Here is an 18,451-nt window from a genome sequence, read left to right as displayed (position 1 = left end):
AACACTCAAGTTAACAATACATCTCGTTCAAAATTGGCCATCACACTGCATAAAGGCACTGTTATTTGACTGCTTTAATTTACCTGATGTAGAGTATTATAAAGCTCCATATAGAAATTGCTCTGTGAAGAGAAGGATCAATCATTTGGTTACGGTTTTTCCTCGTAGTAGTTGTGCAACGTGACGTGTGTCTCAACAGGGACTGAGTCAGAGCAGACACATTCATGTTACAACACAATTCAAACTCTATTGCACTCATCCAAGTCATAAGATGAACTATTACGCACAGAATGTCACGTCCGGCTTTTTTTTTTTCGCTGCGCGAGCAAAGTAAAGCACAACATCAAACCCAGCAAACCATCGGATTGCACATAAAAAACAGGAAGTTGCTTATCAGCGGTTGTCGATTCCAATTAAACACCGCAAATCTATCAGAGAGATTATCTTGAGAGCTGCAACTTTGGAGGAAGCTAAGAAAACAGGATACGAGTGATTGTGCGCAAAGCCCCGTTTGGCCTCTAATAAGATCTATGGGCAGACACGTTTCCGGTTCTGCCTCTATTTATGCCATTGCAGTATCAGAAACCAACTTTTGCCTTCCTCTTTGGCTGCTGAATCACAATTGTTAGTCAGGCCATGAATCAGCACAGCGATTCGAGTGTGAATCGTGGCCTGACAGCCCTCTGTGCCCTCGCCACGCTGCATTCAGTTGTGCTTTGTTTGAGGTGAGTTGGCTCCCGGCTGGAAAATTCACTTGTAATCTCGTCTCTAATATTGCAAAGCTGCTATTAAAGCAGCAGGTAGTAAGAATGAAGCATGGGGCTGCCCTGCAGCAGCTACTCTCACTCCAGCCAGTGGAGGTAATTTTTAAGAGAGCCAGTGACTCAACCCTAAAGAGAATCTCAAACAGCTTAATAATACTGGACTTCCTTCTGCCTCACTTAGCCACTTCACTGGAGTGCTGTAGAAAGGAATCATTGTTTTTGTGTGTCTGTGTGTCAGGACAGTGGCAGTATCCACAGCAGGGCAGAGAAGCCCTCCAAACCTCCTTCCTCTATATGCATATCCTGTTTCCAGCCTCTCCGCTTCTGTCTGCGTCCGTCTTTTCCCGTCGACACCATCTCAAAGAGACTGCTCAACTGCGAAGGAAAACTGATTTGAGTTTTCAACAATAGCCTTTTCACAGTGGCCTAAGTTGGCGCATTGAGTGCGGCTTAGCATGCTGCCCTGTTTTGTTTCCCTCTTTAAATAAATAATCCGTGTAAGGGGGGGGGTGGGCGCTACCAAAGAACCGTTCAGTATTCACACCATGTCCTGGGAGAACCAGCAAGGTGCAGGCCCACAGCCAGGATCTGGGGCTTCTCATTCCCTTCAACTGCAGGCCAAGACCAAGCTACTATGAATCACAAGAGGCACGCCGGTCCGGCTCCTCCATTTGTTTTCCCTGTTATAGCCTCTCCCCGTGGAGATAAATAAGCCCTTTTAATGGACATGGAGACCTTTAAATAGACTTGATCACAATGTGTATCATTTCAGTCATAACAGCATTAGCAGCGATCCCGTTTCACTCCTCCTGCCGTCGTCACAGAAAATAGGCGCTGGTTATCATCCCCGTTCTCCGAGGAAGGCGGGCAGATAAGGCTTGCGTTGTGTTCCCTCCAAATGCATCACGGCTTCCCCTCACAGATAAGAGGATAATTAAGGCACAGACAGCCTAATGAATCCTGGATATCGTTTCTCGGCACAGCCAGATAAAGTCTCGGCTCTCAAATTGTTTGAGGAACGACATCCTGCGACTCGTTAGGAGCGCCACCCATGTCAGCGCCGTCAACGATTTGAACCCGCAGCTTCAGAGCTGCTTGACATGCTTTTTATTTACATGTGTTTGTCAACTTGGTTTATCCCAGCTCGATCTCAATTGAGCCAGAGCGGCAAAAAGACACGATAACGCCAATGACTGTTTATTTTCAGCTAATTGAAAAGTACAAATACATAAACGAAAAAAAAAGGAACATTTTCATTGTTTATTTTTTTTAGCTAAAGCTCCTCTAATGCTGCATTTCTGTTCATTTCTGTTTTTCAATCCTGTGTTTTATTCCCCCTCCCAAATTAAGGATAACACTTCTCTTGAAATTTGTGAATCATGGGCCAGGGGCCAGATGGACCCACTGATGGTGCGGCTTTGGCCCACTTGCCTTATGTTTGGCATCGCTGCTTCAGCCTCTCATTTACTGACCATGTGTTGCTAACATGCTGTATCTGGCAATTCCAGCCTCAGAAATAATAATAATGAGAAATAATATGATTATACTTCCAATATATTCCAGAAACTCACAAACTCATTGTTTTCACCCGCGGCATCTGTTTGTATATATTATAAAAAGGAATGACGCAACAAATAAATAACTTGATATGATGGAATTAGAAAAACTCAAAAGGTATTTTTTTTAATTGTTTGCGGGCTAATCAACCATTCATTCATTTTCACAGTCAAATTGCAGTTAGAAATGAGTTTGAAGCCCCAGTTTTAAATTATCGGCAACTATTTCCATTATTCCTTCATGATTTACTTTTCATTATTTTCAGAACTCGTGGGTCATTTCCTGAAGTCTGAACGGGTCTAATTGTAACTTTCGAAATGCTGTTTTTGGGGTAAAGTCTATAATAGGCGTTCACCGTCATGTCTACAGATGTCAATAGGTTTTTGTGACCAACAGCTGAAATCTCAATTTACATATTTAAACAGGGGAAAAAAGTAATTTTCTTGATAAACGGTTTATTACATTTTTAATAAAGTGGTTTTTTTTTTTTAATAATGGAGCTGGATGTGATAAAAGAAGTCATCACCAGCTAGGAGAAGCTGTTTAAATGATTGACATTATCTGTTAGTTTATTGGACATTGAGGTTCTTTAGGTTCAGGGAGAAAGGTACGAATTGGAGCTTAAAAGCTGTAATGATTTTGTATTAATGCGAATTCTGATCTGCAGGCTTTTATCAGGCGAGCTGAATATTTAAAAACGTACAAACTGACTGCCAATTATTATAATATTATATTTGAAGGGTGGGTGGATTGAAAATAAGGTTTGACGTTAAAAATCGCTGCTTTGGAAACAGAGTTGGAAGCGGGGCGCGTGCTCACCTTTATTTGAACCACCATGCGTGTGCGTCACAGGAGAAGCCAGCGCATCCACCATGTGGGACAACAACGCCTGGGTGTATTTCTACGACAACACCACCGAGGGAGAGCCTCCGTTCCTCATCCAGGACTTCGTCCACGCGCTGCAGCCCGACGCCCGCTTCATCGTCATGCTCAGGGACCCAGTGGAGAGGTGGGCTTGAAGCGTCGCTTCACTCCTCCTGGAGTTGATGTAGATCTGCACCAAAAAGGCCGTCATGATGCAGGTGTCGTCACAACCGTTTACACTGCTGACGAGGGAGGATAGCGTCCCGGGTTATGGACGTGTTAGCTTCCTGACGCTGGCTGTCACACGGCTGTTTCACTATGACGGCGTTATCAGGCACCGCGAGGGCCCACTGCCGAATGCCTGCCAGGTATCCTGCTTAAAATGTGATGTCTGAATATGCTCCCCGTAATTGCTTTTGTCTGTCAAATCACAACCCGTGCAACCCCCACCCCCCCAAAAGAAATAAAAAAATAAAACAGTTTTGGGGGAAATAAATTGCACGCCCAATTAGATTAAGTATGCCATTTTTATTTGCGTGAGACTTGTTTACAGCCGAGACGCCGTCTCCCATGTCAAACTAATGCAAATGGAGCAGTGATATGGATCTGTGCTGTCAGTGTTTCATGCCGGCTGACAAGATATTAAACACCAAACACGTTGAAACAATCATTAAGGCTGGGACAACTATTCAGCTGAATGAAACTGAGTGATCCAAGTTGAGTTTTAATGTCTTTGATTGACTTGAATTATTTAGAACCTGTTGGGAATGACAGTGATGTGTAATTTGCTGTTACTTTCCCTTCTTACTCGGGAGCGACTGCATAAACAGCTGCCATTTGTTGCCTCACTTTGCACTACAGGAAGCTCTCCCTGCTGTCAACAACACACTTCCAACCGTGTTTACCGTAAACTACAGCGATCAGTGATTTGGGAACTGGTGGGAAGCTATAATGTGAAGATAACATGACTGGAAATGAGCTGAAACCTTCCCGTTTCTTTTTTAACCAATCAGATTATTTGTAGCAACCTAAATAATAATAATAATAATAATAATAATGACTCGTGTGTCTATTCTTGCCGGTTCTCTCTCGTCTTGCAGGCTGTACTCCGACTACCTGTACTTTGGTATTGCCAATAAGTCTGCAGAAGATTTCCACGAGAAGGTGTCGGAGTCGCTGCAGTTGTTCGAGGGGTGCCTTACGGAGTACACGATGCGCTCCTGTGTGTACAACACGACTGTCAACAACGCCATGCCGGTAAGCCTTCCCTCCCTCACGCGTTTGTCTCACGGGCAAAAAAAATCAACCCCCAAAACAAACCCGACCGGTTTATTAGCTGGTGGGGAGAGAGGAGAAGAAAAGAAAGGAGTGAAAAAGACAGATGGAGTGAAAACCACGCTTCATTAGCACACGCTAAAAGCTTGCCCGACAAGACTTTATGAAAGGGATTGGCGTCATTCTCACTCACGGCCCCAGTCGCAGTGGCGGCCGGTGCAGGGCCCCAGTGTTAGGAACCTGGCCAGGATTTCCCAAAAATAGGGTGAGAGAGGGAGGAAAAGACTGGCCTGTCCTCTTTTGGATCCACGTGACACTGCCTTGTCTTCAAGTCCTCTTTTCTAGTAAGCTTTATGGAGCATGTGTGCTTTTTACCGCTGGCCTAAGTGTCCACCAATATCCTCGAAGAGTTAATAAGCTGGGGTGTATTGATAAGAGTTCTGGGGTTCATATGGAAGAAAAATTTTAAATAAAGACCCAACACAGGACAAGCCTAAACTGCTGTAATATTTTTATTTCACAAAGGAAGTTTTCTTTTTTTCCCTAAAGTAAAATACTTTTCAGTTTTCCTACAGGGGCAAAGGACATGCGGTATTTCATGTGAAACTTATGCAACAGGCGGCCACAAAGCAATTGCAAAATCCATTTCAACAACAGTTAGATTACAGGCAAAAGCTCTGGTGAAATCTCACTAAAGATCAGTGGCCTACTTTAGTTTTTCAGCAGGAACTAATAATCGTTTTGTTGTGTATCGGGTCAATATAAGTCTCAAACACGAGTTGAATCCCCCCCAAACCCTCACACATCCTCCTGTTATCTTCAGTGGTTTTTTTTGTTTCATCTTACCTGGAATCCAATAAAAACACTGAAGCACTGAAGTACTCTCAATGTGTGTTGTGGTATTCGATCCCAAGATGTCCAAGTGCTTCAATAGGATTTGGGCACACTACCTCCTCACCTGTTGTCTTTAATTGGACAAATAGAAAAGGACGGTGGTCGACAGAGAACTGATTGGACCCCATAAGATCCAATCAGGCCATTGCAATCTATTATATTTGCCTATTTTGTGAACGTGCTTCTCTTTCAGTGCTGTGAGGTATTTTGAGTAGAAACTAGACAACCTTGGTGAGATTTTATGGTTGTTTTTTTCAGCTTTTTAGCAAGAAGTCAAACAAAACAACAGCATGATGTGGAGGCAGAGAATCTGTTGTTTTCACCGGGAGGTGGTTTCTGATTCGAGAGGGAGCGGCATCTTTTCTTTTTTTTCTTTCTTTTCTCAACCCGCTAACTCTCTATATTAAAAACATCACTTACTGTTCACATTATCCACGAGGGAGACTTAAAGCCTTAGCATGAAACCTAAACATGTGCACGTATGCATCGCAGCATCTGGGAAAGAGCTCTTCTTTGTGCCTGCAGGTCAGATTGCAGGTGGGCCTTTACATTGTGTACCTGATGGACTGGCTGACCGTCTTCAGCAGGGAACAGATCCTGGTCCTGAGGTTGGAGGACCACGCCTGCAACAGGAAATACACGATGCACAAAGTGTTTGAGTTTCTCAATCTGGGTGAGTGGAAATGAGAGAAACATGTGAATTTATTTCCCGTGAAGGGACTCTGATCAGTGCGATGCGAAACAGCGGGAGCGCCTACTGATTTGACGGATATACAATCAGAAGGGCGGTTTATTAGAATCTCCATGTGCGGAGCCGAATTCACACAGTGAGACGTATTAAAGACCCATTGAGACGTATTAAAAACAAATCCTGGTCGACTTGGTGGTATTTGTTTAAACCCTGGACTCCATTCTCATCAGTGCTGACGGGATTTGACACGCATGGTACTTCTCATCACTATAACTCCTCATCTGTTTTAAAACAATTCAGACTTTGTGCACAGTTTTACACACAGTACACATCTGTGGGTGAGAAAATAGGCAATAAAGTTAACGTGTTGATTTAGAAGTAGAGCTTTGCCTGCCATCAGTTATAATCATGCTACAATTACGACTTTTCACAATCAAAATGTATAGTTTCATCTAAAAAAATTTTTTTAATTTGCCCAAGATAAATTCCTGAAACAAACCCTAAGATTTTACAGAACCAATTTTCAAAGATGAAGTTAATTGGCACAACTAAATGTTAGATTGAAAGAATGAAAAGTCAAGGACACAATTAAGTGCTCATGATGAAATCAGCGAATTGATTTGGAGTCAAGCTCTTTTTACCTCTTTTGGTTGTTATAATCTATAAAACCTCATTCATTATTGGGATGATAATCATCAGTATTGATGTTGATACCAGTACACACAAGCCCAGGCATCATGAATATTACAGTAATAGGAGGGTTAAAAAAGAAATCTCTACCTGGTTCTTGAATACTCTGACTTACATTCCGTTGTGCAATTTGATTACGGTACATATGTCTGTAAGACAAGCAGGATGACGTCAAGAGAAGCAGTGTCACAGGCTGCAATGTTCACAAAGAGCAGCGTTCGTATCGCAGTGACAAGTCATGTTGATTTTCGAGTATTTAAGTCGTGTAAAACCCACTAGCTCAGAACAGAACATTGAATTTCCACCCAGTGCGTCTCTGAACTCACGTTATTTAGCCAACAAAAGTTGCACACACTTCTCTGAGGAGAACAGTAGAACACAGTATACGACAGCGAGGAGGGCTTCTGACTTCTTCCCCGCCGGCTTATTTCACAGTGTAATTGCCCTAAAGCTGAGACTTAACTCTTCAAAGGGCCGCCGACATCATTCAAGGTGCGATTACCTTCCAGAGAAGCTGCTGCTTCAGACTCCCTTTCAGAGTATTTGTTAATTTTGTTTAGCACTGTTTATATTATTTTATATATGTAAAATATTGAAGGGGCCCAGAAAGAAGGCATGGGGCTGTAAGTGTCTGTTTGTGCTTTACAGGGCCGCTCACTAAAGAGATCGAGTCAGAAATCACAAGGAGTCCGGCGTCGAACACGAGGAGGCCGGCCGACAAGAACCTGGGTCCCATGCTGCACATCACTAAAGAGATCCTGCGGGACTTCTACATGCCGTTCAATGAGAAACTGGCGAAAGTGCTGCGGAATGACTCCTTCCTCTGGGAGAGTAACTCTCGACTCTGAACAATCCGCCGAACAGTACTTCAGTTCTTCTTAACAAACCACTGATGCATCAGCCAGCCCCTCTGTTTGGGTTACATCTCTCGCAAGTGCCCATGAAAAAATAAAAATAAAAAAATCACATTTTTTTTTTTTTTTTAATTTAAATTATTTTTTAAGTTATAAAAGCAGAAATGGATCAAAGATAGTGAAATAGCACAAGCAAGTGTGGTTGGGTTTCTGTGTGAGTTTACGTGTGTGAGAGAGTGAGTGAGAATACAAGAGATGCCGGCAGGTCATGATTCTTTTATTTCTTGTGACCAGATGTACAAAATTTAATGATGAACTCAAAGAAAAATAAAACGCCTGTCTTATTTTGTCTTCTTGCTTTTGGTTTTTATTAAGATAGCGACGTCTCCGGGACGTACGCAGAGGACGCCCAGCAGTTTTTATTCCCTTTTCATCCAACACAGCTGGAACGAGCTCAAAGCTGTGAAAGAGTTCGATTGTGCCTTGGTGGTTGTTCAGAGATATTTAAATGTTACAGAAAGAACAAAACTCAAAGGCAAAAACAAAAGCTGTTATCAGACCACAATGGATTAGTTAAACAGCACCGCCCTCTACTGCTGAATATACAAAGCTGCAATATTGAAATTGTACCCATCAAACACCACTTTGAAGGCCAACACTTTAAATTCAACAAAAAAACTTGACATGTTTGTATTTTGGGCCATTAAATTATGACTGGTTGGGAGGGGGGGGGGGGTGTTATATGTCATATATAAGACACCTATTTTTTGTGTGTGAATGCACAATGCTTCCAAAGAAGAGATGTTTTCAGATTAAAAGAAAAAAGCAAACAGATTATGTCACCATGAAGAATTTACATCAAATTCACATTAAGTTGTGAGTAAGTGTTTTATTTTCCATTTAATTGTATCGCAACGAGGTTAAACCATATCCACTGTCGACACTAGAGGGCAGGAGAGGGCAGGTAATGTTCAATACTACACAACTGGAACTCCACTTTCAGAAATTCAGGCACAGAGCCATGGAGGAATTTTCTTTTTTAAATGATTTATTTCTTCATTAGTAATACTGAAAGGATTTTAGGTGCTTTAAGAAAGGTAGATATAAGAGTGAAACTGAAAAACGAGCAAACATCTTCAGGAAAACAGACAAATAAAACTGAACAGCTTTCAGCATAATCATCCAATAAACTGCCATCATACAGAACTGTTCCACAACCTGACGTTCACATCTTCCTTCTTTTTTCCTTTAATGAAATACAGGTCTGCAGAGAAAAACGGCTTCATTCTCAGTGAAATCAGGACAATCTGGTGGTAGAAAAAAAAAAAGAAAGAAAGAAAAGTGACTGCAAATCATTTGCATTTTCTGTTTAGAGCTGGGCGGCTCATCTGGCCGGCTGAAGGGGCTCTGCTTCAGTGAAAGCTTCAATTTCCTTGGAATTCACTAATATTATCAGAGCTTCTTTCATCCCAGCCTGTCCTGTATCAGAACACAGTGAGTGACAGGAAACCGGACAACTTATGCCCCTGAGAAAACCTTTTGAAGTGCACATCTAACCCATTTAACCCAAGATCCCACCCTTTGACATTTCTTTCGACTGCTTCTGTGCTCAATTTTGGCCCCAATATGCTAAAAATACTAGTTGTCAAGGGAAGTTTGTGTTTTTTCAGATGCTGGCAGGATTCTCAGTATAAGTCACCTCTCATGGAGCGGCTTTACGGTGGAACTACAGAGTTGATATTTGGCATTTATAGGTTCTGACCCCTTCACATCCCACACAGACGCACTAAAATCAGTATAGCGGAGATACGGGAGTGAGGGTAATAAACTTCAGCCCAGGGGGTATTCTGAGAGTTCTCTTACAGATGGATAGCAGAGTGCAGGTGGAGTTTATGAAATGCAGCAGCCAGCGTGTGTGTTGTGTACTATGTATAGCACTATGTAGAAAATACCTGGCTCACTGGTGCTGTCAGACATTGTCGTATTTGTTATAAAAGCAAAACACTAGATTGTTTGGCCTATTTACTTGAGCAAATCAATTCTTGAAGCTAATTTTGTATGATCGAAAAACTGATCGGTGCATTTATCTTACCATATAAGACACATGTGCTCGAACAGATGATGTGCACAGAAAAAAAAAACTTTTGCAAAACTTTGTGTCTCTTTTCAACATATATGCAAATATTTAGTTTTTCTTTTTTTACATAACACATTGTAATGAAGAAAAATAGTACTCAGTGTTGGAAAAGTGCAAAAGATGTGTGATTTTGGTCGGTTTTGTGTCACTTCCACATATAAGGTGCTTCTTCATACAGTTGATGAACTCTAAGTCTAGAAAATTGTCAATTTAGTCAATAATATGTACATCTGGCATTTAGAACTGAATTTAAACGGTCTGGAAAAACCCCACACTGCTCATGAAAACAAAGCAAGAAAAAAAAACTTGTTTTCAATAGAAACGGACAATCAAATTCACACATGAGCAGCTTGTACCAGCAAAAAACAAACGTTATTGACTCCTAGTATAACGTCCATGATGGGAAAAAAAGAACAAAGAAAGGTCTTCGATTTAAATTTAAAATAGAACAGTTTCACTTTAAAAGAGAGGTGGGTGAGTGTTGATTTATGTGTTTGTATATGTAACCAGGTAGTTCAAACTAACAACGTTCACATTGGCAATTTGGCATGAAAATAAAGAAAATAGAAATAGGCTTTATTGTAATTTAGAGACACCTTTTTTTTTGTAAAATACACATAATTTAATTTGCTGCTTTAAAATCATTAGTTGCTTCTGCATGCATCTACAATTTGAATGGATATTCAAAACTTTTCATATACATTTTTCTAGCAGAGAAAGTAAATTGCCACATTCAACCCTTTATTTACTTTTTACATTTTCATTTGTCTTAAAGATACTTTTCGATGACGCAATTGAATGCAGTTAAACTGTTTCAGTACTTTTTAATCTTTTTTTGTAACAGGGTTCTGTTTATTTCTACAATTCAAACAATGTAGTAACAAATTATTAATCTTCCCACCTCTGGATATTAGCAAGGTCACGAGGTCAATGCATGAGAAAATATTTCATACTATCTAACAAACCAAAGTATAATCACTTTAATATTAATCAGTTAAAATCAAACCCGCATATAGCCTCCTCTGGTAAGGATGATATTAGAAACACTGATGTCATTATTTGTTGCAGTCAAACTGAAAATTATGAAAAGAAATTGATATTTCTCACTTTTAATTGTATACCAGGTGGAAAGGTTTTCACATGTACGATGCAAAATAAAAAGAATCCTCTATATATCGCAATGAAATTTGAAGTGTTCAACAAGTTTTCATTCAATCATAGACAAAAAACAAAACAAAAAGAGGAATCGCTTTGTATTTTTGCTTTTTAGATTGCTTTTGTTTACATTGATATATTCTGGGATATGAACCTACGCTTTGTGCCAAGAGGTCTGTTACTGTTCAAAAAGATTCACGGAATATTACATTTACCCACGCCAAACTGATGCAGTTATATTCTATTAAATCCATGATTGTTGACTCTGTGGGTTGTTTAATTTGAAAAAAAAAAAAGAGACTTTTTTTTGTTTAGTACAGTAGTTTGAAGAAGTAAAGCAATCCAAGCCAGTGGTGTTGGAGGATGTTGGTGGATGTTGGTGAATGTATGTTGGTGGATGTTGGTGGATGTATGTTGGTGAATGTATGTTGGTGGATGTTGGTGAATGTATGTTGGTGGATGTTGGTGGATGTTGGTGAATGTATGTTGGTGGATGTTGGTGGATGTTGGTGAATGTATGTTGGTGGATGTTGGTGGATGTTGGTGAATGTATGTTGGTGGATGTTGGTGAATGTATGTTGGTGAATGTTGGTGGATGTTGGTGAATGTATGTTGGTGGATGTTGGTGGATGTATGTTGGAGAATGTTGGTGAATGTTGGTGATGTTGGTGAATGTATGTTGGTGGATGTTGGTGAATGTATGTTGGTGGATGTTGGTGAATGTATGTTGGTGAATGTTGGTGGATGTTGGTGAATGTATGTTGGTGGATGTTGGTGGATGTATGTTGGAGGATGTTGGTGAATGTTGGTAGATGTTGGTGAATGTATGTTGGTGGATGTTGGTGGATGTATGTTGGAGGATGTTGGTGAATGTTGGTGAATGTATGTTGGTGGATGTTGGTGAATGTATGTTGGTGGATGTTGGTGGATGTTGGTGAATGTTGGTGGATGTTGGTGAATGTATGTTGGTGAATGTATGTTGGTGAATGTTGGTGGATGTTGGTGGATGTTGGTGAATGTATGTTGGTGAATGTATGTTGGTGAATGTTGGTGGATGTTGGTGGATGTTGGTGAATGTATGTTGGTGGATGTTGGTGAATGTATGTTGGTGGATGTTGGTGGATGTTGGTGAATGTTGGTGGATGTTGGTGAATGTTGGTGGATGTTGGTGAATGTATGTTGGTGAATGTATGTTGGTGAATGTTGGTGGATGTTGGTGGATGTTGGTGAATGTATGTTGGTGAATGTATGTTGGTGAATGTTGGTGGATGTTGGTGGATGTTGGTGAATGTATGTTGGTGGATGTTGGTGAATGTATGTTGGTGGATGTTGGTGGATGTTGGTGAATGTTGGTGGATGTTGGTGAATGTTGGTGAATGTTGGTGAATGTATGTTGGTGAATGTTGGTGGATGTTGGTGGATGTTGGTGAATGTTGGTGGATGTTGGTGAATGTATGTTGGTGAATGTTGGTGAATGTTGGTGGATGTTGGTGAATGTATGTTGGTGAATGTATGTTGGTGAATGTATGTTGGTGAATGTTGGTGAATGTTGGTGGATGTTGGTGAATGTATGTTGGTGGATGTTGGTGGATGTTGGTGGATGCGTCCGCAGCATGAAGACGGAGTCGCTGCGAGGCTGTTCCAGGTGGCATTAATGGGATTCAACACGAGACGCTGGATGTGCTTAGGAGACATTTTCTCCTCAGGTCCATTCCTTCTCTTGTCAGTCTGGATCAGCCGGACGCGGGGCTTCAGCACAGAGGGTTTTCTTAACCGTCTTTCCCACCACTTTTCTTTTCGTGTTTCATCAAGTGTCTCTCGCTAAACTCCCACCGCTCTCTTCCCTCTTGTCACACTTTAGTCTTCTGTCACACTGAACCGCAATTACAACCTGTTCTGTGGGGCTTCTTTATGCGAGTCACGCTTGATCAATAACACTAACTAATGCTTCGTTCGTTTTAGACTTTCCAGGCAACATGTCAAAAAGCCTGCTCATAAGTAACCATCACATGAGCAAATCAAATAAGAGAAAATAAAAAAAGTATCGCAGCACTTTGCGGTCAGTGATGGATGGAGACTTTCAGGGGATAACAAGAAGGGACAAAATTGGAATAAACAAGTTTATGCAACAAACATTTGCAATCCATCATGCAGATTGAAAGCTCTGATAGTCTGCCAGTTGAAGCTATTTGAAGAGGCTGTGTGAGGCCCAGACAGAGCAGCTGATGGAAGACCCAGTGAAAGAGGAATGCAGAATTAGTATTTTTTTTTTATAAAAGTTATTCTCAATTGGGTGAGATTTGTTAGGAAAAACAAAAAAACAGCAATGCAGCAGTTGGTCTCTCTTATTTATTTTATGTACAATGTTCCAAAAGTATGATGAAGATATTAAACACCAGAGTCCTGCTGAGTTCTCACCGCTAACGCTTGTTGGATCGGCTCTGTCCGGAGCATCTGTTTGTGATATACAGCGCTATGCAGCTTGATGTGTTTTGGATATGTGCTGCAGGAACAGAAAATGTCTCTGGCAAAGATTATGATTGCTGATTGCCCTGCTAGTTTCTTACTGCGATTAGCTAAGCAAACCAAAAACTCAAATTGTGATTGCTTGTTACCGTCCATTTGTTTTGTGCGGTTTGAGGAAAAGCCAGAACCTTGAAATGTCAAAACTTTTTCATGCATGTTGACTCTTGGTGTCTTGATGATTGTGTTTATTGTTGGCGAGCGTCTGTGGAGCAGCATTAAGGGATGCAGCTATTTTTATCAGGTCCAAATTCCTGACAACGGAGGATGTTCAAGACCAGATGTTTCTTCTATGTCTTTTTTTTTTTTTTCCCCACTCCCTGTCCTCTCAGGCCTCCTTACAGTTGTGTCAGTGTTCACAAAGGTTCAATGCATCCAGGAGTCAACGCTCTGCCTTAGCTTTCACCTCAGACTGCAGCCGAGTAGAATTGTAATGTGGTTACACCCTCCGTCTCCCCCAAGCATCAAAGCTGACAGATGTCCTTCAGCGTGTTCATGCTGGAGGACAATGTAATGCTTGATAAACAAATTCTCGGTGTATTGAAGGGAGCTGTACTGCTTAAGAGGCTGGTAACCTTTAAAGTTTGCATCGCGTCGATGGTGGAAAAACCTGAACCACAAACAAAGACAGAGAACGCTGAAGAACATGTTGCTTCGGCATTTATCCCATCTCGGTGTCCTCATGCAGAAAGTCTTTTCCCGCGTCGGGATTACCTCTTGATTCAAATTAGCAGCTGTCGCCGTCGTTAGTCGTGGACATCTGGCTCCTTTTGGTCACATCCAGCTGGACCGTGTCCCGACCACACTGAACACAGTGGACACGGAATGAGAAGCACAGGCGTTCAGGAAGGGAACGCTTTCAGGGGGAGACGTGAGGCTGGTTGATCCAGACCACCGAGACAACGGTGAAGGAAGAGTGACGCTGTCGCAGGATAGCTGGAGGTGCATTATGTATGCGCTAAGTGCTTGTCGTCACACGAGCTCTCCAGTTGGGTGACGTTGGGAGCCACAAGGAAATCGGAAATATAATCACGGACATAATTGCTTCCACTGATGTCGGGGCAGGACTGGTGCAGATAGCAGAAAACCATAAAAGCAAGTCCGAGCCAGCGTGAAAGACAGATGTCCGCAGAACTTTTTTCTTTCTCCCAATTGGCCTAAATAAACAGCTTACTGTGCACGATGACAGGTTTTTATTCACAGTCCAGTGAAAACATTTGCTTCAGATATTTACCAGAAGTGACTTCTTCAGATTTGTGACTCGGGGTCATAAATCGTTAGCCTTGAAATACCCGCGTCTACTGATTCGTAGGCCAGTGGAGTGCGGCGGGATTAAACTGATAAACAGTTTGTGTTTCTTTTCATCCAAAAATATTTAAAATCTGTCCGAGCATCTGGCAACAAATCCGAAATACCGTCTCGTGTTATTTGAAGCAATTAAAGCTACAATATGTTCCAGAGCTGGATCTATTTACTACAATCACGCCAATAAAAATGTATTAGAACGTCGTGACTGGTGACGTGCTTCGTTGCGGCTGCAGTTCCAAGAAGGACGCCGTGAAAACATAAGCTGACAGAGACTTAAGGTCTCACGGCGTACTGCTCTGCATGTGTGCCCGTCTAGCAAATTGAGCGTCGCCATGTTTCACACAGTTTCCATGGACACAAAGAGAAATAATGCCAAGATCCAGAACCAGGCTGTTACGTTCTTTTTGTAAGTGTACTGCCATCAAAAATGTTCCCGGTCTAATTGAGCCACTTTTAGAGATGTATGCAACCGAAATGACCGCATAAATGGAAATAGATGTACTTTTTGTTCTGTGGAAACTGCAACAAATAATTTTTTAATAGTGGTTTGACTACTGGTGTGTGATGATTAGATATAATAATTGAAGTGTCTTTCCCGTCTCTCATTAAATTTAACAGTGAAACACGCGAGAGAGTCGACGGCCTCTGACAGCAAAGATGAACAGAGATTTAGCTTGCAGGTTTAGCGCAGAGAATCGTCCATTATGAAATGCACGTGTTAAAGCCGTAAATCCCAAGGCGGTGTTATGCCGCCTTTTGGCTCCATAAATGTGTCCCGTTACATTTTGGTGCACACGCAAATAAACAAGAGTAGTAGTAGTTGTAGTAACAAACCTGCGTGTCCCCAGCGAACCCCACGGAACTTTCATTAGAAGGAATGGGCTATAAACCAAGTTTGACACCTTCAAGGTTGCATTAGATTAAATTACAAAATGTGTTTACACACATTCTTTGTTTTATGTATTTGTTACATATCCATGCTGGCCAACACAAAAAAGCAAAACAACTCCCCATTTGAAGTAATTCTTTTATTTAATTAGTGAACTAATTTAAACTCGGACTTTCAACTCCACAGTTAAAACACAATTGCGAATTATCCTTTCCTCTTTCGGACTTTTATCTCGAGCCAATCCCCCTGCTTTTCATCAAATACGAAGCGACAAAGCAGCAGCGGGGAGGTATTTGCCGCTAAGCTTCTCACCTATCACACTGGGCACTGACGTCCAATTAATGAGACTTCAGATGGGGATTGTTTTTTTTTTTTTTTTCATCCTATGCGAGATTATGGGGAAAGGCAGGAGCCATCACTCTCCCACCTTGGGTGTTCCTCAAAAAGAAAGACGGCTATTGTCACAACATCCGTTTCTCAAGCTGCTCTGCATCACAAGCTGATAAGCAGCTGTTTGATCCGCCTGCGTCAGACTATAGCTGCTAGTTCATCACAGACACTGTTTCACTCACTGCGCTAAAGAAGTCTAGCCTTTTAATTAACATTGTTGATTTCCTATTTTCCAAGACATGTGGTACATATAGTGAGGGTCTTGTCTCTCATTTCATTCCAGAGTGGAAACTAAATCTATATCAGCAGCATTGATAACCAGGGATATTCTCTCTTAGCAGAAATGTTGACTGAAGCATAAACTATTCTTATTATTTATCTTTATTTTCATTTGTCAATGTCATAACTGAGTGTGGCAGGGGAATCACCCTGGAAAGGGCCTGTGAACTCAATTTGTAGGTAGCAGTGGTTCAAACCACAAAATATTTGATTAAAACACACAGGACTTATTGTAAGTGTAATTATAACAAATAAAATGATCTCCGTAACAGTGCCAACAGCTGCAGAACTGATTTAACGGATATTCACTATTTTCTTTTTAAAATTCCTGGTCCTATGAGCTGTGGAGAATAATATCTTCTAATGGAAAACTGAATGAAGTCAATGCTGTTCAAGCTCCACGACGGTGAGTTCAACCTCCTCCACCCCCGCCATAAACGAGGCAGCCTTGCAGCGTCGACCCACTGAGACTCTAAGTACGTTAAAGTGTGCTGGATGGCATCAAATGTCACGTCTTCATGTCCTCGGCGGCAAAATCATGCAGTTCTCTTGGCCGCCTTCGTCTCATCACACCTTCCGTTTCCTCCCCGCTTCTTGCACCCAGTCAGCTCAGGATGGGTGTAGTCTCGTCGAGGAGTGGGCGAAACAGTGAACGCTTGCCTTGCTGGCGAAGGGATCGTGCCAACTGAACAGAGAGTCTTCCAGCCTGGAGCTGTCCGCCCACTCCAGATCCTGTTCCTCAGTGATTAGCCTGCAGCCTCATCCGCCTTTAGACTCTGCTCAGATTCCCCCTCAGTCTCAGGTGCTTTTCAGTTCCCCAAACAACCCTTCAGGGATTTTCTGCACGCGATGTCCAGCTGTATTGGTAGCGTGCAACGAGCCAGTGTGTTGACATTGGGTAGCATGCGGGCCTCAGTTTGTCTTGCCTCAGGTCGATGAAATTTGAAAAGCTGTGCTTATTAGTTGTGCAAGTGCTCGGTGGAATCCCCACTCCTCACGACTAAACCTTCTGAGCCCGAAGGCTAGACGTTTCTTTGCTTAGCAATAACTCTAAATGCCACTTTAAATACCAGAGGTAACGTGCTGCCTGTCCTGTGATGCAACGATTGACTTTTTCCATGTTTATGTTTTTATTCCCTTCACAAATCGTCAAGGAAAAACAAAGTGCAGCTCGGACACCACGGATTTAATTAATAAAGTGCCCGATTGGCTCCTGGTTCGAACTTCTTCCCATTAAAGTGTGGCTTCATTAGCTGCTGCAGTCGCGACTGCATGAACGAGAGATAGAGAAGGGGAAAGGGAGAAAAAAGGCCTCACCAGGAACAGACGGTGCTGATGTGATGAGCAGTGACACACAGGACAGCACTCTATCCTGGTGTTGGAACATGCCCGGCTGCTCTGCCGAGAGTTTGTTTGATTGGATTTCAGCTGCTTGTTATTGTGTAAATTACTGACACACACACACACACACACACACACACACGCACACACACCTTGGCTGGAAAAAGGACCAGCCAGGCAAAGCAGGCGGTGGGAAGATGGGGAGGAGGAGGAGGAGGAGGAGGAAGAGGTTAATTTCTGGGGACATTCTGTGGCGTTTGCTGACATTAAACTCACTAAGCACACTTTAAGTAACAGAGGCATACCCAGTGAGACCTATTACTGAAAAGAGAAGCTGACTGCAATTGTTTGTTTGAAAAAAATAGATACCGTGTGCCAGTTTGGAGTAAAACACACAAACACACACACCAACACACACCTGTATTGATTAGGACACTTGCACCTGCTGCTTCTTTGCAGACCCAGAATTATCAGCTGGTTAAATAGTGATTTCTGTGTCTGAGTTGTTTCCCCAACAGGAAACAGGAAAGCTTTGTCTGGTTAAAGCAGCTTCTGCCCCAGACAGTGTGGGGCAGGATGAAGATGAAAGAAGGTCTTGTATGTGTCACGCTGCCATCATCTGCTCACCACTATCCTGACAAATGAAATGACTGTACAACGTGTCAGCCAGGGCTGGTTTGAATTTAGGAGAAAAACTGAAAGAAAAAAAAAAAAGAAAAGAAAAGAAAAATCTTTTGGAGTCACCTGCCAGCCTCTAAAGGGGAGAACTGCTGTCTGGCTCTTCCCTCTCTGCTCCCTCATCTCCTGCTCACTGCGTTTTTCCCCTCCCTCACTGCATTT

The 18,451-nt window shown here is 42.0% G+C and overlaps 1 protein-coding gene across 2 annotated transcripts in view; it reads left to right on the top strand.

Moving 5' to 3' along the window:
* The window catches only part of chst15 (carbohydrate sulfotransferase 15), a 37,489-nt gene extending 29,572 nt beyond the window's left edge, over positions 1–7,917 (top strand). For both annotated transcript variants that reach the window (XM_080516771.1, XM_080516770.1), the window contains exons 5-8: positions 3,174–3,330; positions 4,286–4,442; positions 5,880–6,027; positions 7,384–7,917. In XM_080516771.1, coding sequence (XP_080372897.1) covers positions 3,174–3,330; positions 4,286–4,442; positions 5,880–6,027; positions 7,384–7,583 — 662 coding nt within the window. In that variant the 3' untranslated portion in view covers positions 7,584–7,917. The remainder of the gene's footprint in view (positions 1–3,173; positions 3,331–4,285; positions 4,443–5,879; positions 6,028–7,383) is intronic.
* Positions 7,918–18,451: the final 10,534 nt, after the last annotated feature.

This window comes from Blennius ocellaris, assembly GCF_963422515.1.
Source record: "Blennius ocellaris genome assembly, chromosome: 21".
NCBI classification, from domain to species: Eukaryota; Metazoa; Chordata; class Actinopteri; order Blenniiformes; family Blenniidae; genus Blennius; species Blennius ocellaris.
This window is presented reverse-complemented; position numbering and strand designations above follow the sequence as displayed.